The sequence below is a fragment of the Trichomonascus vanleenenianus genome (assembly GCF_965637985.1).
Source record: "Trichomonascus vanleenenianus strain CLIB 3782 genome assembly, contig: TRVA0_001S, whole genome shotgun sequence".
Classification (NCBI taxonomy): domain Eukaryota; kingdom Fungi; phylum Ascomycota; class Dipodascomycetes; order Dipodascales; family Trichomonascaceae; genus Blastobotrys; species Blastobotrys vanleenenianus.
The window spans coordinates 1-22123 of record NW_027481886.1 but is presented as its reverse complement, the minus strand read 5'-3'; the positions used below and the strand labels follow the sequence as shown (position 1 = coordinate 22123).

At 48.6% G+C, this 22123-nt stretch overlaps 12 protein-coding genes across 12 annotated transcripts; 6 read left to right on the top strand and 6 right to left on the bottom strand.

The window, feature by feature from the left end:
* Positions 1-328: 328 nt before the first annotated feature.
* ICP55 (aminopeptidase) lies at positions 329-1750 on the bottom strand (the record flags this gene model as incomplete). Its single annotated transcript, XM_076681685.1, has 1 exon — positions 329-1750. The coding sequence occupies one exon, from the start codon at positions 1748-1750 to the stop codon at positions 329-331; it is 1422 nt and encodes a 473-aa protein (XP_076543642.1).
* Positions 1751-2660: 910 nt separating this feature from the next.
* TRVA0_001S00320 (glycoside hydrolase family 5 protein) lies at positions 2661-4088 on the top strand (the record flags this gene model as incomplete). Its single annotated transcript, XM_076681684.1, has 1 exon — positions 2661-4088. One exon carries the CDS (start codon positions 2661-2663, stop codon positions 4086-4088), a length of 1428 nt encoding a protein of 475 aa, XP_076543641.1.
* A 69-nt stretch (positions 4089-4157) lies between these two features.
* TRVA0_001S00298 (uncharacterized protein) lies at positions 4158-5213 on the bottom strand (the record flags this gene model as incomplete). Its single annotated transcript, XM_076681683.1, has 2 exons — positions 4158-5056; positions 5105-5213. The coding sequence occupies 2 exons, from the start codon at positions 5211-5213 to the stop codon at positions 4158-4160; spliced, it is 1008 nt and encodes a 335-aa protein (XP_076543640.1).
* Positions 5214-5723: 510 nt separating this feature from the next.
* On the bottom strand, positions 5724-6107 carry TRVA0_001S00276 (zinc-finger domain-containing protein; the record flags this gene model as incomplete). Its single annotated transcript, XM_076681682.1, has 1 exon — positions 5724-6107. One exon carries the CDS (start codon positions 6105-6107, stop codon positions 5724-5726), a length of 384 nt encoding a protein of 127 aa, XP_076543639.1.
* Positions 6108-7065: 958 nt separating this feature from the next.
* Positions 7066-7836, top strand: TRVA0_001S00254 (uncharacterized protein; the record flags this gene model as incomplete). Its single annotated transcript, XM_076681681.1, has 1 exon — positions 7066-7836. One exon carries the CDS (start codon positions 7066-7068, stop codon positions 7834-7836), a length of 771 nt encoding a protein of 256 aa, XP_076543638.1.
* A 598-nt stretch (positions 7837-8434) lies between these two features.
* On the top strand, positions 8435-10158 carry ATX2 (Mn(2+) transporter ATX2; the record flags this gene model as incomplete). Its single annotated transcript, XM_076681680.1, has 2 exons — positions 8435-9427; positions 9484-10158. One exon carries the CDS (start codon positions 8435-8437, stop codon positions 9311-9313), a length of 879 nt encoding a protein of 292 aa, XP_076543637.1. The 3' UTR covers positions 9314-9427; positions 9484-10158.
* Positions 9454-9990, bottom strand: TRVA0_001S00232 (uncharacterized protein; the record flags this gene model as incomplete). The annotated part of the gene is made up of 1 exon (XM_076681679.1): positions 9454-9990. The coding sequence occupies one exon, from the start codon at positions 9988-9990 to the stop codon at positions 9454-9456; it is 537 nt and encodes a 178-aa protein (XP_076543636.1).
* Positions 10159-10658: 500 nt separating the features above from the next.
* TRVA0_001S00188 (uncharacterized protein) lies at positions 10659-12125 on the top strand (the record flags this gene model as incomplete). The annotated part of the gene is made up of 1 exon (XM_076681678.1): positions 10659-12125. The coding sequence occupies one exon, from the start codon at positions 10659-10661 to the stop codon at positions 12123-12125; it is 1467 nt and encodes a 488-aa protein (XP_076543635.1).
* A 1064-nt stretch (positions 12126-13189) lies between these two features.
* On the bottom strand, positions 13190-14032 carry TRVA0_001S00166 (SDR family oxidoreductase; the record flags this gene model as incomplete). Its single annotated transcript, XM_076681677.1, has 1 exon — positions 13190-14032. One exon carries the CDS (start codon positions 14030-14032, stop codon positions 13190-13192), a length of 843 nt encoding a protein of 280 aa, XP_076543634.1.
* A 1018-nt stretch (positions 14033-15050) lies between these two features.
* On the top strand, positions 15051-15932 carry TVP38 (Tvp38p; the record flags this gene model as incomplete). Its single annotated transcript, XM_076681676.1, has 1 exon — positions 15051-15932. The coding sequence occupies one exon, from the start codon at positions 15051-15053 to the stop codon at positions 15930-15932; it is 882 nt and encodes a 293-aa protein (XP_076543633.1).
* Positions 15933-16474: 542 nt separating this feature from the next.
* Positions 16475-17773, bottom strand: URA1 (dihydroorotate dehydrogenase; the record flags this gene model as incomplete). Its single annotated transcript, XM_076681675.1, has 1 exon — positions 16475-17773. The coding sequence occupies one exon, from the start codon at positions 17771-17773 to the stop codon at positions 16475-16477; it is 1299 nt and encodes a 432-aa protein (XP_076543632.1).
* A 2127-nt stretch (positions 17774-19900) lies between these two features.
* PXL1 (Pxl1p) lies at positions 19901-21505 on the top strand (the record flags this gene model as incomplete). The annotated part of the gene is made up of 1 exon (XM_076681674.1): positions 19901-21505. One exon carries the CDS (start codon positions 19901-19903, stop codon positions 21503-21505), a length of 1605 nt encoding a protein of 534 aa, XP_076543631.1.
* Between the last annotated feature and the right edge of the window lie 618 nt (positions 21506-22123).

The window sequence follows — 22123 nt, the reverse complement described above, 5'->3', positions numbered from 1 at the left end:
GTTCTTTATGTAATTGGCTTTACGCGCATTTTGTTGTGCAAATATCCGCTGAAAAAATGAACCGATGCATTCGAGCCGCAGCAAGCCGCACCAATTTTTTTTCAACTGCTACCCATGGATTGCAGCACAATTCCATATATAATGAGCACTATGTCTTGCAATCAGTATACTGGGTACAATTGATTTAATATGCATATTTTATCGAACGTTGTGATGGAGCATCGAATAGCATTCAAAGAGGTAGCTACAATGCTACCTGTAACTATTCCAAATAGGTGATGCAGAATTCATATGTGACAATTTCTATATATACAACTGGTGGAAGCAACTACTGGGGATTTGCGGCAGCTTCGATATCATCAATCTCCTTCAAAGCATCGCATGTAAGCACTTCATACGATTCCTTGCCAATAACCACATTATCCTCAATTCGAATGCCAATATTGTGGAAGTGCCGTGGGAAGTTGCTGTCTTCTGGTACGTAGACGCCAGGCTCAATTGTAATAACCTGGTTTGGCGCCAATGGGTCAAATCGCGAAGGAGTCTGGAGGTCATGGACATCAATTCCCAAGTGATGGCCAATGTAATGCGGATAAATCTTTCGCACAGATCCTCGAGACAAGCCAGTCATGCCAGCATTGAGCAGTTCCGTGTAAAGTAATTCTTCTGACGCTCTATGGATGTCGTCGAGAGATGCCCCCTGACGAGAGGTACACAACTCAATGCACTTTTTCTGCACGTTCAACACAGCCTGATACAAATCTCTTTGAGGACCAGTGAACTTGCCATTGACGGGCCACGTTCGAGAAATATCCGCACAGTATCCACCAAACCTGCCACCAGCATCGACCAAAACTAGTTCGCCATCTCGCAGGCGATCATCATTTCTAGTGTAGTGGATAACCAACGCATGCTTCCCTCCGGCAACGACAGGGAGATAGGCGGGCATTTCACACCCACCAACTCGGAATTCGTAGTCTAGGAACGCGTGGAGATCAGACTCCTTCTTGAATCGCTGGGAGTAAGCTTTGTTGAACGCAGCCGCAGAGATCTCCGAAGCAACCCGCATGCAGTCAATTTCGTTCTCGGTCTTGAAGAGCCTGCTCTGCTCAATGAGATAGTTCGCCGACATGAGCTTCTTCTGGTTGGCAGATTTTAGCAGGATATCCATGAGAGATCCTTCCAGCACATCTTTACCCGTCGACTTGAAAAACCGCGGGTATCGAGACGTCTTGTCGCTAATGTCAGTATACACCCGAGTGCAATCCTTCAAGAGGTCCGGCATCTTCTGGTCGATCTCATTGATGGGGAATGCAGCATCAGCGTTGAAAATCTCTACCGCTCCCTTGGTACCTGTTCGCTCGCCTTCCCACAGCTCTGAATGCTTGTCGCTCTCGGGCACGAACATTATAGAATTCATTTCTCCGGCATTCTTCCGGTGCAATACGAGAGCCGCATTAGGCTCCAAGAAGCCGGTCAGGTAGTAGAAATTGGGGTCCTGACGGAACTCGTAGAAGACAGAACCCGTGGCGAACTGGGTCTCATTGCCTGGCACGACGACCATGCTGTTATCCGGGATGGATTCAAGGATCCTCCGTCGCCGGGCATAGTACTCGATCGCCTCGATTCCCGGCGTCAGGTCTCCCTTTGGCACCAAATGTGGTCTAGTCTCGTGGATAGGCTGCCCAGCCTTGATTGTGAGCCCCCGAACGGGGACCAGCCCTCTCAGTCGCGCGATTCTTCCAAGCATTGATGGATATACTTCGGTTTAACTTCCTCCTACCCGGGGACCTTCTGAAAAACGCCCGGTACGAAAATTACGCATCTTCGGATATCTCAGTCTCAGCAGGTGGGGGGCTAAGCGTAGTGGATGGGTTAGTACCAGGAGTACCAAGCATTTCTTTGAAAGATAGTCAGGGCACAGGCGATGATATGGGAGGTAGTTCAAGTAATGAGATTAGTCACATGGAAAAGATGCCTAAATCGATTGTTGAACGTCATCCATGGGTATAATGCCAATACAGTTCCCATGGGGGGTAAATCCCACGTCTAGCCCACATCAGGTGGCAGATCTCTTATTCTTCTTATTATTCGATTGCAAAGAAGATACATCTTTAGCTGGTATTTCATCCAACGAAACTCGACGTTCGTATCTACCAGAAGCCAAGTATCAACTGGCGGGACCAGGCGAAATTCACCGCGACTTATTCCGCGCCTGCCTTATAACTCCTGTAGGAGTACAGACAATTCATCCACGCTCCGGGATTAAATGACATAAGCATCTCAGGCCAAATCTGCGCTCGGGATAATACTTATGCCAAGAATACCAGTTCGGCGTTTCGCGGTTAATGATACAATTCTCAACGGCATCCGATGTCGCAGCCGTACATTACCCCGCTTATTTCGCCGAGATCTTATTTTCCCCGGATCTTAGCAACTCAACGGTCCGGCTAAATTGATACCTCCGCAGACCGTACCAAATAGCTGCCCACGTAGCTTACCAGCCTGAGATGGCATTTAACCGTCTGATATGGGAAAGGAGAAATCTATGGCGATCGAGATCCTCTGCATCGCAGGTCCGCGGGGAAAGCTAGAACGTATAAAAAGCCGCTCAAACCCACTATAATAGGAGAGTAGCAAAGTTTTAACAGCAATCAACAATGCCAGGTATTTTGCGAGTAAAAGGCCACAAGATCATTGACGGCGAGGGCAACGAGGTTATCCTCACCGGTACCGCTACCGGCGGCCACCTCAACATGGAGAACTTCATCACCGGCTACCCAGGCCACGAGAGCGAGCACAAGGAGGCTCTGCTCAAGGTTCTGGGCCAGGAGAAGTTCGATTTCTTCTTCGATAAGTTCTACGAGTACTTCTGGACTGACGAGGACGCCAAGTTCTTCAAGTCCGTCAACCTTAACTGCTTGCGAGTACCGTTCAACTACCGACACTTCATCGACGACGACAAGCCAGAGGTGATCAAGGAGCAGGGCTTCAAGCTGCTCGACCGAATTGTCGATTCCTGCGCGCGACACGGTATCTACACCGTTCTGGACCTGCACGCCGTCCCAGGTGGACAGAACCAGGACTGGCACAGCGACAGCGGGGTTCACAAGGCTCTGTTCTGGGACTTCAAGGTCTTCCAGGACCAGATCGCCAACCTGTGGGAGAAGATCGCTGCCCACTACGCTGGAAACGAGTGGGTTGCTGGTTACAACCCGCTCAACGAACCAGCCGATCCAAAGCAGACTCGACTCATTGAGTACTACCACAGACTCGAGAAGGTAATCCGAAAGGCTGATCCAGACCACATTCTGTTCCTCGACGGTAACACCTACTCCATGGACTTCCGACACTTCCCCAAGCAGCCATTCCCAAACAGCGTTTACGCTATCCACGACTACTCCAACTACGGCTTCCCAGGTAACGAGGCTTATGTCGGCTCTGCTGAGCAGAAGGAGAGGCTCAAGAGCCAGTACGAGCGAAAGATTGAGCCAATCCGAGCTGCTGGCGTGCCAGTGTGGAACGGTGAGTTTGGCCCGGTCTACTCTTCCAAGGCGCGAGGCGACTCCCACATTGAGGAGACCAACGAGCAGCGATTCAAGGTCCTTCGAGACCAGCTGGCCATCTACAAGACCGGCGACCCATCTGGCGATGGCAAGCCAATCTCTTGGTCCATCTGGCTCTATAAGGATATTGGTTACCAGGGTCTGACCTATGTCTCTGAGGACTCTAAGTGGTTCAAGGTGCTCAAGCCATGGCTCGATAAGAAGAAGAAGCTTGGTCTCGACAAGTGGGGCCGAGACGCTGACCCACAGCTCGAGAAGGACCTCTACGACCCAATCAAGAAGCACTTCTCCGAGGTCATCTCAGAGGAGCACCAGAAGGAGTTCTATCCAAAGTTCTTCGGTATCTCTACCTACGTCGACCGAGTGCTCCGAGAACTCCTCCTTTCTCAGTTCCTTGCTGCTGAGTTTGCTGAGTACTTCAGAGATCTCTCCTTCGAAGAGCTTGACGAGATGGCTGCCTCCTTCAAGTTCGAGAACGTCAAGAAGCGAGACACTCTTAACAAGTACCTTTCTGAGTACTAAAAGTTCATGACCCCCCTCCTCCCCAATAGTTTAGTAATGACCTTTAGAATCCCATAAGGATTAATGATATCAATGTCTTTCCATCAGTGTCGCAGACTCTTTTAAAGCAGCTGAGATTTTGCGTGCTAGTTCAAGTTTTTCTGGAGTATGGAGGTTCTCCTGATGCAATTCAGAGTACCGTTCATGATCTCCTAGCGCAATTGGAGTAGCAAACTTGCGGCGGCATAGATAACAACTGAGTCGGTCCAGATCTGAAAAGCTTTCAAATTCTTCTACTTTCGCCGCCGATGAATTGGATTGAGGTCTGGTAGGCAATGGCACTTTCTTGATGATTTTTCGCTTTTTTTTCGGCTGGATCTCACTGCTACTAGGAGAAATGTTTCTATGCTCTGAATCAGTAGGTACAATCGTAGTGGGCGGATGAGGAATGCCTTCGACTTCAGAAATAACATACTCCCGCTCCCAATATACCATTCCTACTCCAGAGGAACTGACAAACTGGGGCTCCAGCCGACCCGATGGTTTGAATACACCAAAATGAATAGGCGAAGCAGTGCCCACTGCAATTTTTTTGGCGGCAATTGCGTCAATTGCTTTGCTAGCCTCAAGAGGAGACCCAAATTCAAGAAAGCAATACGGCATGAGCGTGTTAGTGAGATTGTTGCGAACTTCGAGTAACCGTCTCGGCCAAATATCTTTGTCGTTTAGCTCGGAGAAAATATCTCGAGATTTTGCTGATGGCCTATTGCGAAGAAGAACAAACGGCGTCGAATCTGTGCCAATGTCTCTTTTCCCCGTACTTGGTCGTGGCTGGCTATACGGCTTGGGTCGCTTTCTTCTCTCGGCATGCGCTGTACTTTCCTCATCATTGAAGAAACAGTTCAATTCTTGCCCACGGACGCGTACTTTAGCGTGATCTAACGCGAACTGTGTGGCTAGATCAATCGATCGGAACGATACCACCGCATCTATCAATCGTCAGAAACCATTAAACGACCACAATTTTTTTTATTTACTTGAATTAACAATTCGGGCACTGACTGGTCGATTAGTATACTCGCGAATGCCTGCAAGAACTTGTTCTATAGTGGTCCCATCTGGGATCTTCTCTAGAATAATCGACATTGATAAGTAGAATCGTTCATTGGGAGAGATTTTACCGGTAATCTTTTTAATGGATCGGCCTCGTTTATGTTCTCAAATATTTCTGTCATTTTAATTATATTGTAACTGTTGGTAGTTTTATATTATTTTAGATTGCCATTGTATATGAACATTCGTATACCCATTGAAAGCTTTGAGATGAAGTGTTTAAGCCGCATTTCATGCGGCTGTTTCATGCGGCGCGGAGTCGACCTCAACATTAGACCACCCTTCCATTTTTATCACTCTAATTTAAGTAAACTCGAATATTTCACACATCATCTGTAAAAATCACCTCAAAAACAGTTAACTAGTTCGTCCTAGAACAGGGGAAGTACCACGTATTCTTCTGAGTCCACTTATTAACGAAAAAGAGTATACAACGCATCCAACATGTACCTTCGATAGGTCAGGGAAATATCTATTCCAGTTTTATGCAAATATTACAGACTACACATCCAATATAATAATAACGTCATTCATGCTCATTTCTTAGGCCTGGGCTGCCTCAATCTCCTTCTTGAAGTCCTCGCTGGCGTATCGCAGGCCGCAGTACAGACATGGCTGAGCCTGTGGCTTGTCGAGGTTAATGAAGATTCGCGGGTGCCCCTGGGCGCCCTTGCCGCCGTCACACTCCGCGGATCGGCCGTTGATGTATCGGATGGGCTGCTTGGCAATGAGTTCAATGGCGGCGTAAGGTCGTGGCTGACGCTCGAGATCTCGCTGCTCGAACCGCGGGCCCGTCATGGCCTCGGCTCGTGGCTGCTGTGATGGAGCCCACGTCTGGGCTCGGTTAGGAGCCTGCTTCTTGTCTTCGGCGGTGGGTCCCGAGAGCTGCGAAATATCTTTTGGCGCTGGGAAATTTGGCTCTGGCATAGACACCGAGGAATTGAATCGCTTTGGAATCACCCGGAGAACCTGTCTCGAATGTCGCAGCATCATTTTTTTCTATATATTGGAGGTCTTGAGTCCTGTAGAGTTGGTTGAATCTCAATTTTTGCAATATTTTTGGCGATGTCTTTTTGGCGGGTGCTGATTGGCCCAGCAGTTGGGAGTATTGGATTATTTCATTTATTTCACTGGAGATTGTCCGTTCAATTGCAGGGATGAATATTAGCATGCAGCTCGAAAAGTTGATTAATCATAATTTCTGATGTATCTATGACAATCTTATCACCCTGTAAAATATGTCAATTCTGGTTTTATTGTCTATTTCAGTTGTGCACGTCAGTTGGTTCTAGCCCCCTGCGTCTCACTCGCGTATACTGGTGAATCGGCGAACGTTGGGAGTTGACCTTATCATTACCACTATTGAAGGTACATAGCGACAAGCAAACCCAAGAGAAAATGACAGATTATGCTACTAAAGAGCGGCTTGCCAAGCAGGCTGACGTAATTCACCGGTGGGACTACCAAGCTGCCATTGCCTTTAGCGACACCAATGGGCTCGCAAATCCCGCCGAAGTTCGCCTGGAGTACTATAAACTGTACATAGCTCAACTCCAGAAGGATGCCGCTGCTAAAGAGCAGGCAGTGCGATCTGCCTCGAGCTCGTTTTCCCAAGTCCGACCAACCAATCGCTGGGACCAATCTTACTAATCTTGTCAGAAATTTCCAGTTGCAATCAATCAACCGCAATTGCCCTCCTACCGTAGTGATCAAACCTGGGATAAATAGTACGGCTGAGTTAGTCGAGGAACTCCCAACGGCGCGCGCGCAGCATCACTTCACATTTGAATTTCCGCCGACAATCGTCGCGGTAGCACAAGTCATCACTCGAGCACAATTGAGAGAGAGAGCGAGAGACTCGCTTTGTGACGGAAATCGAAAGAGAATGGACGCTCAGGAGCTTCGAGAACGAAGACAGGCCCGGATTAAGGCCGGAGGTGCGTCCCGCCTGGCTAAAATCACCAAAACAACCAACCCTGAGGCAGAGGACTATAAACCACCAGTGACCATGGAGAAGCAGGCAGAAGCCGAGCCCACCTCGACTGGGTCTCAGCCAGAACCTGCCAAGGAGGGAGCTGCCAATGCTATTGCCACGCACCATGAACACGATGACCCGCCAACGAGCGAAATCCCCGAGGATCACCTACCAAAACTGGACGAAGAGTTCGCCAACGACCCATTATTCCAAATGCTGAACCAGATGCAGACTGGAAACGTAAACGAAAACCCCTTTGAGGCTCTCCAGGCGCTCTCCACCATGTTTGGAGGGGGTAATGAGTCTACTACGGGCGACGAATCGCAGCCATTTGTGCAGCAAAAACCGCAGGAAAAGCGCGTTTCCGGGTCGGAAGTGTTCTGGGCGCTCGCCCATACCATTGCCATGGTCACCTTATCGATATACGTGACCCTGGTGGACGCTGGGTCAAGCATTGTGCCAAAATTCTGCCTCGTAGAGCTTGTGCTGCACTCGACGCACTTCCTGCTTGAACGGGGACGTCCTGCGCAGCACTCCAAGATCGCAGCCCTGGCGCAGTACATACCGGACCCATTCCGGTCGTACATCCTCGTCGCGTCGCAGTACTACCACTTCGGCGTCCAGCTGATACGCGACGTGACCATGTGCATATTTATCATCGGTTTGACTACTCTATTGTAATTGATTTACGTTATTCATTGAGTCTTTATTGCATTGGGGGGACCAGTCCCCCCAAACCCCCCTGTAGCTCCGCTTCGCGGAGGTTTCTCACATTGCTTTGTAGAAAGTTACTAGATCTGTTACAAACGCTGTAACAAGATCTGTTACAACCCTGTTGGGAGCTTCCGTTACGCTGTAACAACCTGTCCCCAATCCTTCCGCGAAGCGGAGCCACGGGAGCTCGAGGGCTGGCCTTCGAAAACATTAGCTAGTAGGTAAACCAATACGCGACGTTATCATGTGCATATTCACCATAAACTACTCTACTGTTTCTAACTTATTCATTGAGGCTCCTTTGTAGTACTAATGGGGGGACCCGTGCTCCGCTACGCGGAGATATCTGGTTGATAATGATCTTTCGACGGGGGTTTGGGGGCAGAGCCCCCAACTACGGGAGCTCGAGGGCTGGCCCTCGAATACATGGGGAGCTTAAGCGGCTCAATTCAATTACTGAACCGTATAACAGCGGTACTAAAGGGGTACAGCCGCTTGACCGGAGGGGTGTGTCGCCGGGGTTGGGAAAGTTGGAAAATAAGCCCGTTACACATAACCAATTGGAATGGGGGCTTTTGTAACGCTTCTGCTACTGTGTGTGTTGATGCTGGGGGCCTCGTTCCTTGCCGGGCTGGCCCCCGTGTCGTTCAACTTGACACCAGAGAGGATTCAGCGCATTTCGTCGCTGGGGATTGGCATTCTCGTCGGTACAAGCCTCATCGTCATCATTCCCGAGGGAGTTGAGACGCTGTACCAGGCCGGCAGCATGAGCGGCCAGGAACAGAGTGCGGACGCGCACAGGCGCTGCGTGGGCATAAGCCTCATTGGCGGGTTCATCTTCATGTACCTCATTGACCAGGTGCCGCACTTGCTGTCGCGGATGCAGCACAAGAGCGAGTTCGTGTCGGTAGCTGTCGAGCTCCCACGGTTTGGTGAGTCTCAGGAGCGGCGTCAGACTTCGCCACAGCCAGCTGGGGGTATTTCCAGGAGCATGTCGACGACAATTGGCCTTGTCATCCACGCGGTGGCCGATGGAGTCGCTCTGGGAGCGTCGGTCGCGACGGAAAACCCAGCTCTCGAGATGATGGTGTTCATTGCTATTATGGTCCACAAGGCGCCTGCGTCATTTGGATTTACTTCGGTGCTCCAGCGCGAGGGGCTTGATCTGGGCCGCATCAAGAAGTACCTGGCGATCTTTGCGGCAGGCGCTCCAGTCGGTGCTCTGGGGACGTTTGGGCTGATCAAGCTCGTTGGATCCGATACCGCAGACCTCCAGACGTGGTCGGGGATTCTTCTGTTGGTCAGTGGAGGGACTTTTCTATATGTGGCCATGCACGCGATGCAGGAGGTTCACGAGAACGAAACTACAGGGTTGGATCTGTTCCTTTCCGCCGCGGGCATGGCCGTTCCTCTGTTGACGCTTTTGATCCCAGACATGGGCTAACTTATTGTATTTTTCAATCATCGGATCAGGGCCTTTTTGGCGGATTCTCCCTGACTTGAATGGATGGTCGCCGGTGGGGAGCCTTGCCACTGATGAATAATGCTCCTTGTAGGTGTATGTTATTTATTAATTTTTGCTATTTACCTCCGCTGTACTGACCGTCTATTAAGGAACCGATCTCGTTTCTTGCTGATGATGCTGTTGGAGGTCGGGGCTAGCGCCTTCTTCTTCTTTTCCAGCACTTTGACCTTCACTGGACCCTTGTTAAATACGGTTTTCTTCCCCTTGGGTTTGGATATGCTCGGTAGCGATGGGATTAGTGTGTCGTTATCTGAGTTAGCATGCGATGGTGTTGATTCTTGTGTTTCCCGGTCTCGTTCGGCCTGTTCGAGCAGATCTAAAGGCAGAGCCTCGTGCTTTCTTTGCCGCCGCCCTTCTGTCTGTTTCTGGAGTTGTTCATTTCGTTCCTTTCGCTTCTGTCGCTCTTTCTCGCGTCGTTCTTGCTCGATCCGGTCTATCTGTGCCTGCTTGGTCTTGATGGTCTCGGCAACCTGGTCCAGGCTCTCTTCCTCTGGCGCCTCGTCCTCGGACTCAGACTCTTCTTCGCTCTCTACTATTTTCTTGGCGGCTTTGTCCGCTAGAGCGTCTATATCGTCAAAATTCGTCTTTTTGGCCATCGTTAACTGTCTCTCAATGGGTGTGTGAAAAAAAATATCAACGGATCCCTATCAGTTTTGGCACGGCTGAACACCCCATCTCACCTTACCTCCCCTTCCTACTGTACTACTTACTGTACCTCCTTCTGTGGTACCGTACTGTATAAATCTACATAATCTTTGATTAAAGTCCCTTACCTATGATACGAAAGATTATAGGGTCTTCAGGCCTCGATCTACAAAAGAGGTTATCAAAGCTAAAAGCTAGCTAGCTATCAGGTAATTAGCTACCGGGGGTAACTAATTAATTTCCTAGTGCGGGTACATTTGAACTCTATTACAGTTATGCTATATATTGCAGATAGTCAGCGTTTCAATTGTCAAAAAAAACTGCAAATTTTTTTTTTCACCATGAAAAGCATGCCTAGTGAACTCTGGCTCATAGTTTTGCAATTCCTCAGAGAATATGACTACAATATTGACAGTCAGTTATGGAGAATCCGGCCAGTCTGTAAAACCTTAGCTGTGCTCGCGGACAGCCTGATTTGGACTAACGTATCCCTAGCTTGCAACAATTCTGGGTACCCTTATGCAGCACGAATATCCACTACCTGTACTAGTAAATTCAGTCTCTTGGATTTCGTTAAAATGGCCGATAGATCTACCATATACCCTTAGGGGACTTCGGCATGCGTTCCAAAGCCGAAGTATTTCTACAGGAAATAGAGGCTCGAGTTTATAAGGCAAAATTTGTAGACCGCTACAATGTGATTCATAACATTAGGCGTGCAAGCAGGCTTCTTTACACAAGGGTATATGTCTGCACGAATTCCCGTAACAGAGTTATCCGGGCTTTGCATACCTGGCGGCAAAATAGGCATGTTGGTGTTAGTGTAATTGCGAAGGCGTTGGCAGCTCCTTATTATGGCTATTCTGTACCCTGTTACTATTCGAACAATATCTGTCTTCGGAATGTCAATGAAGGGTTCGATATAATCAAGCGGTACTACTATTGTATTGTACATGTAAAGTTCGATTTAGCTAAGGTCATTAGTGATGACAAAAAAGGGGGGCTCTTCATCAAGATGATTGGCGAGATTGCAGAGAATTCCAGATTGCAAAGTGTGGAAATCAAGAACCTACATTCTTATGGCCCTGGAAATCGAGACAACATCGGAGAACTGATTAAAATATTAAAAAAATTTTTGAAAAACCCCCCTCGAAAATTGATTATCGACCTGCGAGATACGATTCCGCTCCAAGTTGTTCAAGTGTTGAACAAGTTTCCCCGTAATGTCACGCAACTGGCCATTGTTTCAGATGCTGGAAAAATGAACTCCATCAGTATGCTCACGGCAAATCTTGTTATGTTGAGGATCAGTGAGTGTTACTACAATACTGAACGAATCCAGCAGCTTGTGACACCCCATAAATCTTTGTGCCGTCTCTTCCTCCATATTCATCATATTCCGGGAAAATTAAAGCTGCCAGACTCTGTAACCTATGTCGTGATTGCTGCATCAAAGTTATACCTCATGCCTTTAACGATATCGGGACCTCACCTTAAATCTCTAGAAATCCGACAAATGACATTCTCACCAGTTACTTTTTTATTTCCAGAATTGGAGTATTTGAGTATCTCCCAGGGAAGAATACAAGATACCAATGGCCATCGCCAAACCCCTTATCCAAAACTAAAAGCACTTGAATGGGAAAATACCAGTAAAAAACTTGATTTTATCCCATTGCTGGAACTCACAAAGCCAGTACAGAGCATAGCTTTGCTGCATGAGGCTGTGGATTTAAGAGAAACACTTTGTAGGGATTTGCTGTTCTCCAAATACCTTCCACCAGTTGTTACATTGCACTTGGCGCGTAATATCGTGCTGCGTCCTGAGGACCTTTACTTCTTGCAAAGCCTACTTGGGCAATCGTCGACTTCTAAGGTTTATGTCACAGTCCAGTACTCAGATATCAGCAATCCACCTAATCTGAGGGGAATATCCCGGAAATACCTAACATTAGTATCCTCTTCTTTGAAGCGCGATGGAGGTTACTTCCAGGACACCTATATACTACGTCCTGATTTTGTTAAAGCTCGTCTACCATATATTAAACAAAGATTCCGGCATATATTCGCTTCTCCGGACAATTAGTTTCTCTTAGCGATATATGGACTCTAACGTATTTATTATGGGGATAATATGCCCCGTTATGATTGAAAAAAGTATTATTTCGCGTATAAGTTTGCAAAATGGAAGTACGTGGCTACGCACTATATTCTGGTCGTCTTACTGCCGTCATCGACACAGCGCCGCAGCAGAACTATATCTGTCATTATAGACCCCACAACAGTGCTATCATTATCGATATCTCATCAGAAGCTATTACCTATGGTATGGTAACTAAATAATCACACACACTCATATATACCCACCTGTATAACATCTGAGGTGTACTCATGTACAGTAGTTGAATAAATTGTACCGTAAAACATATACGTATTACCAGCATGTATACCGCAGAGCCTACGGTATTATAGTCACATGGTGTATACTGTTGTAACAAGCTGGCATATGAGACTAGGCTGGAAAGACTTAATTTATCTTCTCACTTCATCAAAGTCCGCTACGAAGACAAAATAAAATGACTTATATAGCCTCATGGGCTCTCAAAATTTGGATTACATAGTCCCAAATATCAAGAGTAATCAGAATCAATTCTCAATGTCTGCTGAATATCTGCTGACTATACCATAGAGCGTATGAAGATCTCGTACATTTATAACGATCGCCGCGAATCTAGAGAATTAACTGTCAATATGCTAAAATTAGTCCTCAGTTGACCATTGGCCATATAACTAGAATAGCCCATTCATGCCTTTATACATCCCTGATACACCACCAGACACGATGGCTTCAATAAGTTAAAATATTATCAATAAAGCTACAGTTGTACAGTATTCCTCAACTCTTAAAGGATCTCAAGAAGCATGTCTAGAACTCACGAGTATCAAACATCTTACCACACCTACGGATTCTAGGGGAGGAGGGGTCATCCTGCATGGAAGAGGGGCACCCCGCGGCTGAACTTGGCTGCAAAGCCACCATGATATAACCATAGGCAGATGTAATAATGCATAATGGCTGAATTGTTCTACAAAGTGGGCAGGTCAATCAAAAGCGAACATATTCGTATATAATAATAAATAACCGTTAGTTTAAGGAGCAGAGTAACCACCATCGACCTTGATGTCGGAACCAGTAGTATAAGTAGAGGCATCGGAGGCAAGGTACAGATAAGCACCCACAAGCTCCTGTGGAAGGCCCTCTCGGCCCATTGGAGTCAACGACCACCACTTAGCCTTGATATCCTTTGGCACAAAGTCGCTGATCTCGGTGGCAATGTAGCCTGGAGAAATGGAGTTCACTCGAGCGTATGGCGCCCACTCGACCGCCAGACTTCGCGCCAAGTGCACTACAGCAGCCTTAATGGCGTTGTACGAAGCCTGCAGCTGTGGGAAGTTCACAATGTGACCGGACATAGACGCAGTGAAGATCAGCGACCCGAAACCCTGCTGTTTGAAGATCCTACCGACCGCCTTAGAGCAGTAGTATACGCCATTGAGGTCCAGGTCAACCACCTTATTCCACTCAGAGTGGTCTGGTGGGTCAATGAGTGGTCCCTTGGTCCACGGGACACCAGCGTTGGCCACAAAGATGTCAATCTTTCCAAAATCCTTGGCAATCTTGGCCACAGTCTCCTCAACCGCGACTGGATCAGTCACCTGACATTTGTAGGCGAGCACTCTAACGCCATACTTCTTCGACAATTCAGCAGCCTTCTCCTCAGTTGGGTGGGAATTGTACCAGATGGCCACGTCGGCTCCAGCCTGGGCGTAAGCCTCAGCGACAGCAAAACCAATACCAGTGGAAGAGCCCGACACGGAGGCGACCTTGCCCTTCAAAGAGAACAGGTCAAGCACGTGCGGCGCCAGCTGGGGGGCTGGCTGGGGTAGTGGACCCACCCCAGTAAAGATAGTCTTATTAGCCTCAAACGCCATCTTCTATAATTCAATTGATCTCTTGGTTTATATGGAGGATGTACAAACTAACCAGGGGGGAAAGACGCGGCCTATTTATACTTATCTCTCACGGAACTATAGCCCAGGTGTCCTCGGAATGACGAAGCAACCATTTGAGCCTGTGTTACGCAGAATGATCTGCTCATTAGGTTACCATGCATCACACACATGTCGCGACACATGTACGGCTCAGATACAGCAGCTTACGGGATTTCCTCTGCGGTACTAAAACCCCCTCCACCTGGAAGGCCGACTCTCACCCGCTACCCACCCCCCTCCACCGATAGCTGCTGTACTTTCCTTTCCCTACCCTCGTACTGCTGATGTCTCGTGATTTGCGGTCAATTCCAAGTGGGCTTGGACCCCTTTTTGGTTTTTACAACTTCCGACCGTAGAACTGAACCGATTCCGCCTTTCGGTCGCCTCGGACCAGCCCGCAATTGCAGAATCTGCTAGAAGCCTACCGCTGATTGCGGGTTGGGGAGTCCACTGACGTCATGTCGGCGGCTGAAACAGCCACACACGGATCTCCGACATGCACCGATCAGCGCCCTCCGGGCGTTCCGGCCCGATGGTGCGAGCGCCGCGGTTGATGCGGCGCTTGAGGCTCGTGCGGCTCCATACCGGGTACAGGCGTGCAATTGCGAGGACCAGTCCCCCCAACCCCCCTGGGGCTTCGCTGCGCGGAGATTTGGTTGATAAAGACGGGGGGTTTGGGGGCAGAGCCCCAACTACGGGAGCTCGAGGGCTGGCCCTCGAAAAAACATGACCCGCACGAACCTGATATATTACGCTTCACACGTGAGATACGCACAGATAATCCTAATTGACTTCCCGAAACTGACGCGATTTTAACCTTTTTTTAAGGTCGTGGTTGGTGTTGGAATTCGTATAACGATTGAAGCGGTGGAGTCCCAACCGGGGCGGTTTGTGTCGAAACCACGTCAGAGAGAAGACGGAACTTATACACCTTGTGGAATACATCATGTTCCGCCAGATGTTCGAGTCCAGCCGGGATACGGCCATGGAATACGTTGAGCATGGCCGGCGGACTTATAGCGAGCTGGCGGCTTGGAAAAAGGGGCTGGTACTGGCTGGCCTCGCGGTACTAGGCACCATGGGCATTTTGTTTATCATCTTCCATGATAAGTTCTTCGAGCTCATGGTGGAATTCGCCAAGAAGTGGAAGGAGATGCCCGGTGGAGGAGTTCTTATGTTCAGCATGATTATTCTTATTTCGTTCCCACCACTGATTGGATACTCTGCGCTCTCTTCGCTGGTCGGCATGATGTATGGCTTCCCCTGGGGATGGCCTTTTTTGGCTAGTGCCACTCTGGTCGGGTCTACGCTGTCGTTTTTGACGTTCAGATACTTTTTATCCGATTATGCCAAGCGTCTGGCTTCAAGGAACGTCAAGTTCGCGGCGTTGAGCTCGACTTTGGAGCAGGATAAGTTCACTCTGTTGTGGATGATTCGGCTGTGTCCTCTGCCGTATTCTCTTTCCAATGGAGCATTGAGCACGATTCCGTCCGTTTCAGTGGGGAGTTTCTTCCTGGCGACGGCTCTGACCTCACCAAAGCTGCTGATGCATATCTTCGTAGGCGACAGGATTGCGCGATTAGGCAAGGAAAAGGACACTGCTGCTAAGATCGTGGACATTGTATCAATTGTCGTTGCCAGTGTCATAGGGACGCTTACGGCGTATATTATATACAACCGAACTATGGAGCGGGCTCGTCAGTTGGAGCTCCTTAACGAGGATGGGTACTACGCCGAGTTGAGCGACCAGGAGAATGACGGGTTTGAACTTTCTGATGAGGCAGGATCAGAAGAAGACGAAGAGAGCCCCCGTCCTCACTATCATGACGACCAGGTTTAGACTGCATAGACTATTAAAAATATTTATTTTCCATACGTATTATAGAGGGGCAATCGTTTGATATAACCTCCTACTTGGAACAATTTTCTTGGGCCCAGCGGAATTTAGGTACCCTAGATGACCCTGAGGTGTAGCTTGCCTCTTTTGCCCAGGTGCTGGTAGCGTCTTCGAGGGCCAGGCCTCGAGCTCCCGTAGCTGGGGGCTAAGCCCCCAGACCCCCCTATGAACACATTCTGGCTTCAATTGACTTGGGGGCCAGCCCCCAACCCCCCATAGCTCCGCTTCGCGGAGGTTTCGGCTGTAAAGGGGTATTATTATGCGTGTGCTGGGAGCTTTTGTTACAGCTTGGGAGTCTCTTACGGGCCTGTACTAAAGGTTTGTTACGCTCTAACTAAAGCATGTAACGCTGTACCCATGGTGAAGACACGGGGGTCTGGGGGCTGGCCCCCAGCTACGGGAGCTCGAGGGCTGGCCCTCGAACAGACCCCGTGGGAGCGGAGAATGGATAAATGATAATATTCGGTCTATTTAGAGTTTCAAAGCTATTTTCCAACAATGTCCTCCCACTTCTTGCCATTGAGCTCCTTGAGAATGTCTCGCTTGACCTTGCCAGCAAGAGCCGGACCCTTGTAGGCAAAAGCAGTGTACATCTGGACGAAATCAGCGCCAGCCCTGGCAAACTCAATGGCATCCTCACCACTAGAAATACCACCACAGCCAATAATAGTAATGTCCTTGCCGAGGTGCTTTCGAAGCAATCGCAACGCCCTGAGAGAATACGGCTTCAATGGCTTGCCAGAAAGGCCGCCCTGCTCACGAGCCACAGACTTAGTCCGCAGAGTGTCTGGTCGCTCAATTGTAGTGTTGCTGACAATAACACCGTCAACCTTGGATGCCTTAACCGCACCTGCAATAGCCTCGATCTCAGGCTCGGTGAGGTCCGGCGCGATCTTGACAACAACTGGCGGCTTCCGATCGACCTGGAGAGTGTTTCGCTCGCCAACCACCGTGGTGAGGAGGTTAGTAAGCTTTTCCTCGCTCTGCAGGTCCCGCAGACCTGGGGTGTTGGGGCTAGACACGTTGATTACGAGTACATCAGCAAGAGCACCAAAGTTCTGAACACCCGTCACGTAATCCTGGACTTCATCTCCAGTCTTGTTCTTGCCTAGGTTCACTGCAAGGGCCTTACCAGGATGCAATGCATTGTTGACAGGGGCCACGGTAGAGTCACCGTAGCAATGCGCCTTGCCCAGACGCGTCTTGAGCCGCGTAACAACAGCCATATGACCCTCAGAATTGAACCCATACCGATTGATGACAGCTCCGTCCTTCTCGAGCCGGAAGAATCGCGGAAGCGGGTTGCCTGGCTGGGGAAGAGGGGTGATGGAGCCAATCTCAACATAGGAGAAGCCCAAGTTAAACAGGGAGTCAATGGCTTTTCCGTCCTTGTCCAGACCAGCAGCAACTCCGATTGGGTTCCTCAGAGTGATGGGAGTCTCAGTGTTCTTGAACAGAGTCACCTGCAGCAGGTGATCGGGATCGTGGGTCTGATCCCAGTTCGGCTGCTCCCGGGGGTTCAAAGCAGGGTATCGCATGGCCTCAATGGCGAGTTTATGAGAAGTCTCGGCATCGAAGAATAGTCGAATGGCCGGCAGAATGGCGTATTCGTGAATGGCCGACTGGGCGTCCTTGTAGTAGTAGAGCCCTCCTCCAATGCCTACGGCGGCTAGGGCAATGCCAGCGGTGGAGACTTTGTACATGATAGAGGATCGCGACTTTCTAAACGGCGCGTTCGCGGCCCTCGTCGTCGAAAAAGCCCGTCGTCCAATCATTCCTCTCATTATTTTCTTGGTGGTATTATGGTGATTCGCGAGTTCGAAACCTCCCGGTCTTCCAGTTTACATAATTACGTTTTTTGTCACTTAATCATTGGTTAGCTATAGCTCTATAGATATAGAGTAGAATTGGTTCGACCAATGGCAATGAACTGAGATTAGATCAATTCCTTGACTAATTTTTAGCGGTTTTTTTGCAATAATTGGTTGGGCAGTGGTGGCCGGAATATTTGGTTTGAGCCGCACTTGAGCCGCACGGCGATCCTTTCCTAGTGTAGAAGACTGCCGTTAGTTTCAGGGCAGTGATTGACAGGTGCATTTCTGTAATCTGATTTCCAGGCGATTGTTTTGAAGATCTATTATTGTTTTATTATTTCCGCCATCCTATTGACATATAATTTGAGCTGTCCTAATACTTAGCTTTACACGATGTTACTTTCTAGGTGGTACTTCAATTGCATGATTATACTGGATACTAATGATCTGATCGAGGTATAACTTAAGTCTAAGTAGATCGTAATGAGAATCCTTGCAATTTCAATGACAGATTCATTACATTGCAACGTTGCTACTTTTTTTTTTGCACCCTATAGTGTTATGGTATTTGCGTGGGCAGTTCGGAATGTAATGCTGCGACCATAGCCCAGGTATATTATTCGTAGATAGTCTTGAACTGGCATCACCGGTATGATAGTGCTTTGTCTTTTGGAACTACCGGCTCGAAGCGACGGTAGTCAAATCCAACACTGTGGAGAAAATCTCTACCGGGTATCATACAGATTGTCGTCATTCTGTTGCTGTATGGGATACGTCATACAACTGTTGGAACACACCTCTCACGGCTTAGCAAGACATTCAAAGACTGTAAAACGCATCCTCCGAGTTGGTATATTGTCAAATATACAGTTCTTTGTAGAATACAGCTGTCAAATTGGACACGCATACATGTATAATAGCATACAAACGGCACCTACGTATGCAATGCCAGATTACATGCACATGTTACGTTTGATAAACGTGTATCAAAGCCGGAGCCGTCAAATGGAGCCGCCAGATGAGACCCGAGACTTGACAAACGGCAGGGCGGTCGGAACATTCCATCCAGTCCAAGATCGATTTGAGATCGATCGGGTAGGACATGGGCTAAATATATACACCTGCGGGAATGAAGTACAGCCTTATGGTGGAGCACATGTATAACAGGCTATAGCTGTGCTACGCATACAACCACAATAGGAAAAGTGCGCAGGGGTAAAAAAAAATTATGGAAAAGACCGTTAGACGTCAGCGAGAAGCGAGCCTCTGGCAATACACCCCATTACAATACGTCTGGCCACTTTCGCGCGTCGCGAGATCCAAATATTTCACGGGTCTCACTTTATGCAAGTGAATGTCGTAGATCTATTTTAAACGTAAGACCTTCAACAACCCCTCCCTTCCTCCACCCGCAATATATCTCATGTTTTGATTTATCTTTTTTTTTCGCATGTTGCCAGGCGCGTGTGTGGGAATATTGTCAACCTGTAGAGAGAGAGACTTACATCCGACAGGCACCCGCAATACGGAAGTGCATTTGTAGTGGCCTTGTCGGCATATGAGCTGCAAAGTCGATCGAACCACCCCCTTAAAAATCCCTCCTTTGGACAGGGGGGAGAGGCAGTTCTCTCTCTCCGCCGTAGCAGCCTACATGCCAACGTTACCAACCTGCCCCCCTTTCTTCCGCATCAGTGGAGGAGAGGCCTTGCCCTCCCGAGGGGTTTTGCTTTTTGGAAACACGCAAGTGTCCAGGGAGAGGGAAGATTGAGATGAGTACCCTTCGCGTCTTCTTTTTCTTCATTTGCGGTCCATCCTCCCTATCCAGAGACCTGAACTACATTCAACCGTTGGAATTTTATAGGTGGTTATTTGTTTGTGTACTTTACGTACTCTACCATTCCTTGCGAGTGTCAAGCGTCAGCTAAAAGGAGATACTAGTCCACCTCCGCTTGGTTTATTTCAACTCAGTTCAGTCCATTTTCGCTCGTTTATTTCAACACAATATTAAAAATGAAGATGAGCGCTCCTCCTCCTCCATTAGAGCTACCTCAGGGGCCTTTTACTCGCCCTACGGGACCACTTACCCCTAATTCACCCATGTCGCTGTCGGCTCCTAGGTCTACCTCTTCGGCGCTGTCGAATTATTCAGTTCGAGAGCCGGCGGCCGAGCTGAGGAACCTGGATTCCGCGTTCCCGCCATTCGCCCTAGGGGCGCAGACGAAAAGTGTCTACGAGCGGGCCGGGTTTGACGTCAACCGAGGCGGACATCACTCTGGACGTCGGAAGCAGAACAGATCGCGGGCCAGCAATCACCATTCTAGCTCTACGAGTAGCAAGACTTCGCCAGCATCGACATTTGTGTCCAGCTTCAGCTCGAAAACCAATTCTCTGAGATCTAACAACCACGTTTTGTCGACTGTATCATCAGCTACATCCAATTCGTTTGACTTTGAAGATAAAACCGCTAATAAGTCAAGCGAAAGTCATTCATACAACATGAGCAACTCAGAGAGCCTACCAAAGATCCAGGTTAACAACTTTGGGCAGTACCCTACCCCGCCTCAGTCGACGACCAACCTGAACTTTCCAGATAACCAGGAGTTTGAGATGGGTCAGGACCATGGTGCCATTGCGACAGCTATAGACTCTCCAGCGACTGCAAAGGCTTATGCCGATGACCCATACTACCACTCCAACCATCAGGATCTCCAACCTATGCACCACCTCCACAGCCCGCGCATTGACCAGTTCAGCGAACATCAACATAACGAAGAGGAGGCACCAAGTTATCGCAACTCAGCTGCATCTTCCATCTACTCTTTAGACCGTGACCCGGTTATGCAGGCCTCACCGCACGTCTCGGTCTACCCGCCTAAACACAACCGTAATGAACTGCACGAGCCAATGCCGGACTACATTGACCAAGACATTTCAGACATTGAGCACGCCCTTCCAGAGGGCCATGACGATGACATGTTCCCCCGGTCAGCATCGGGGCTGTCGCATATCAGCTCCTCCGGCACTTCTAACTCGCTATCGAGCTACCATAACAATAATGACACCACTTCGAGCTCGATGCAGGAGATCCCGCCAATTTCGCAAGACCACATTGAGAGTTTCCAGTTTCACAAGAAGAACATTTCTCAACAGTCGTCTCTGAGCTCAGGCTCTCACTCGCGTTCTGCCACTGAGAGCACTACTTCTCCGACTACCGACTATTTTGCGTGCACTGCGCCGCTCAAGCCGGCCAAAAAGACGGCTAAGAAGATCTGCCGCGGATGCAACGAGCCCATTGTTGGTAAGTGCGTCTACTCAAAAGACGGTCGCCTTTCCGGAAAATGGCATCGCCAGTGCTTCACTTGTCAGTCGTGCCATGTTTCGTTTGATTCAGAGTTTTACGTTTTCAACGACCTGCCTTACTGCGGGCCATGCTATCATGTTGAGAACAATTCTATCTGTCACGGGTGCGGCCGTGGAATTGAAGGCGAGTGTCTCGAGACTTTTGCCACATCCAATGATACTACTAGGTATCACCCAGGCTGCCTGTGTTGTGCCGAGTGTCGAGAACCGATCCATGAGGAGTACTATTACACTATAAATGGCTATATGTACTGCTCACAGCATGCTTACCACCACCAGGAGATTGATGAGTTTGGCAATCCCCGTATGGAAAAGCGACGAACCAGGCTTATGATGATTTAGAATACGTTTTTATTTATTTTTCCCTTATGTCACCCTCTTAATGTATAGTACAGTTGCATTTTAAAAAGTACAATGGATTGAATTGTTTGGAATCACTAGTATTTCTTATCATACTACTCTACAACTTGTTCCATATGCTATTGGTACATTCTATTGTACGTATGTGCTCTTATTGTACGGTAGTGCATTATTGGCATTACCAAGGTACCATAGTTATGGTAAATTACGTAGGCCTCTATCTATACGTAATTGCCTATACATTCCCCTGAGACGCAACTCTGAATACTGTGCCAAATTATGGGTATTAATTATGTCACTGACCTACCGGTAATACCGGTACCATTAGTTTCCGCATTTCAGGTTCCAATCATTTATACTGGCGTTGGAATGCTGTCGGACGCCGGACAATACCACGTAAATCTACATTACATCTATGATCAGTGGGATTGAGAACTATTTGGATATTGACAACATGAAATGCCAGCCCTGATCCAGGTTTTAAAAGTACTAATTATGCTGATAGCGTGGCCATCTCCCTAGAGAAGGGGGGGGTTTGGGGGGGGCTGGCCCCCCCCCCCCCCCCCCCCCCCCACTCCCCTACTAGCAGAAAAGATAAAA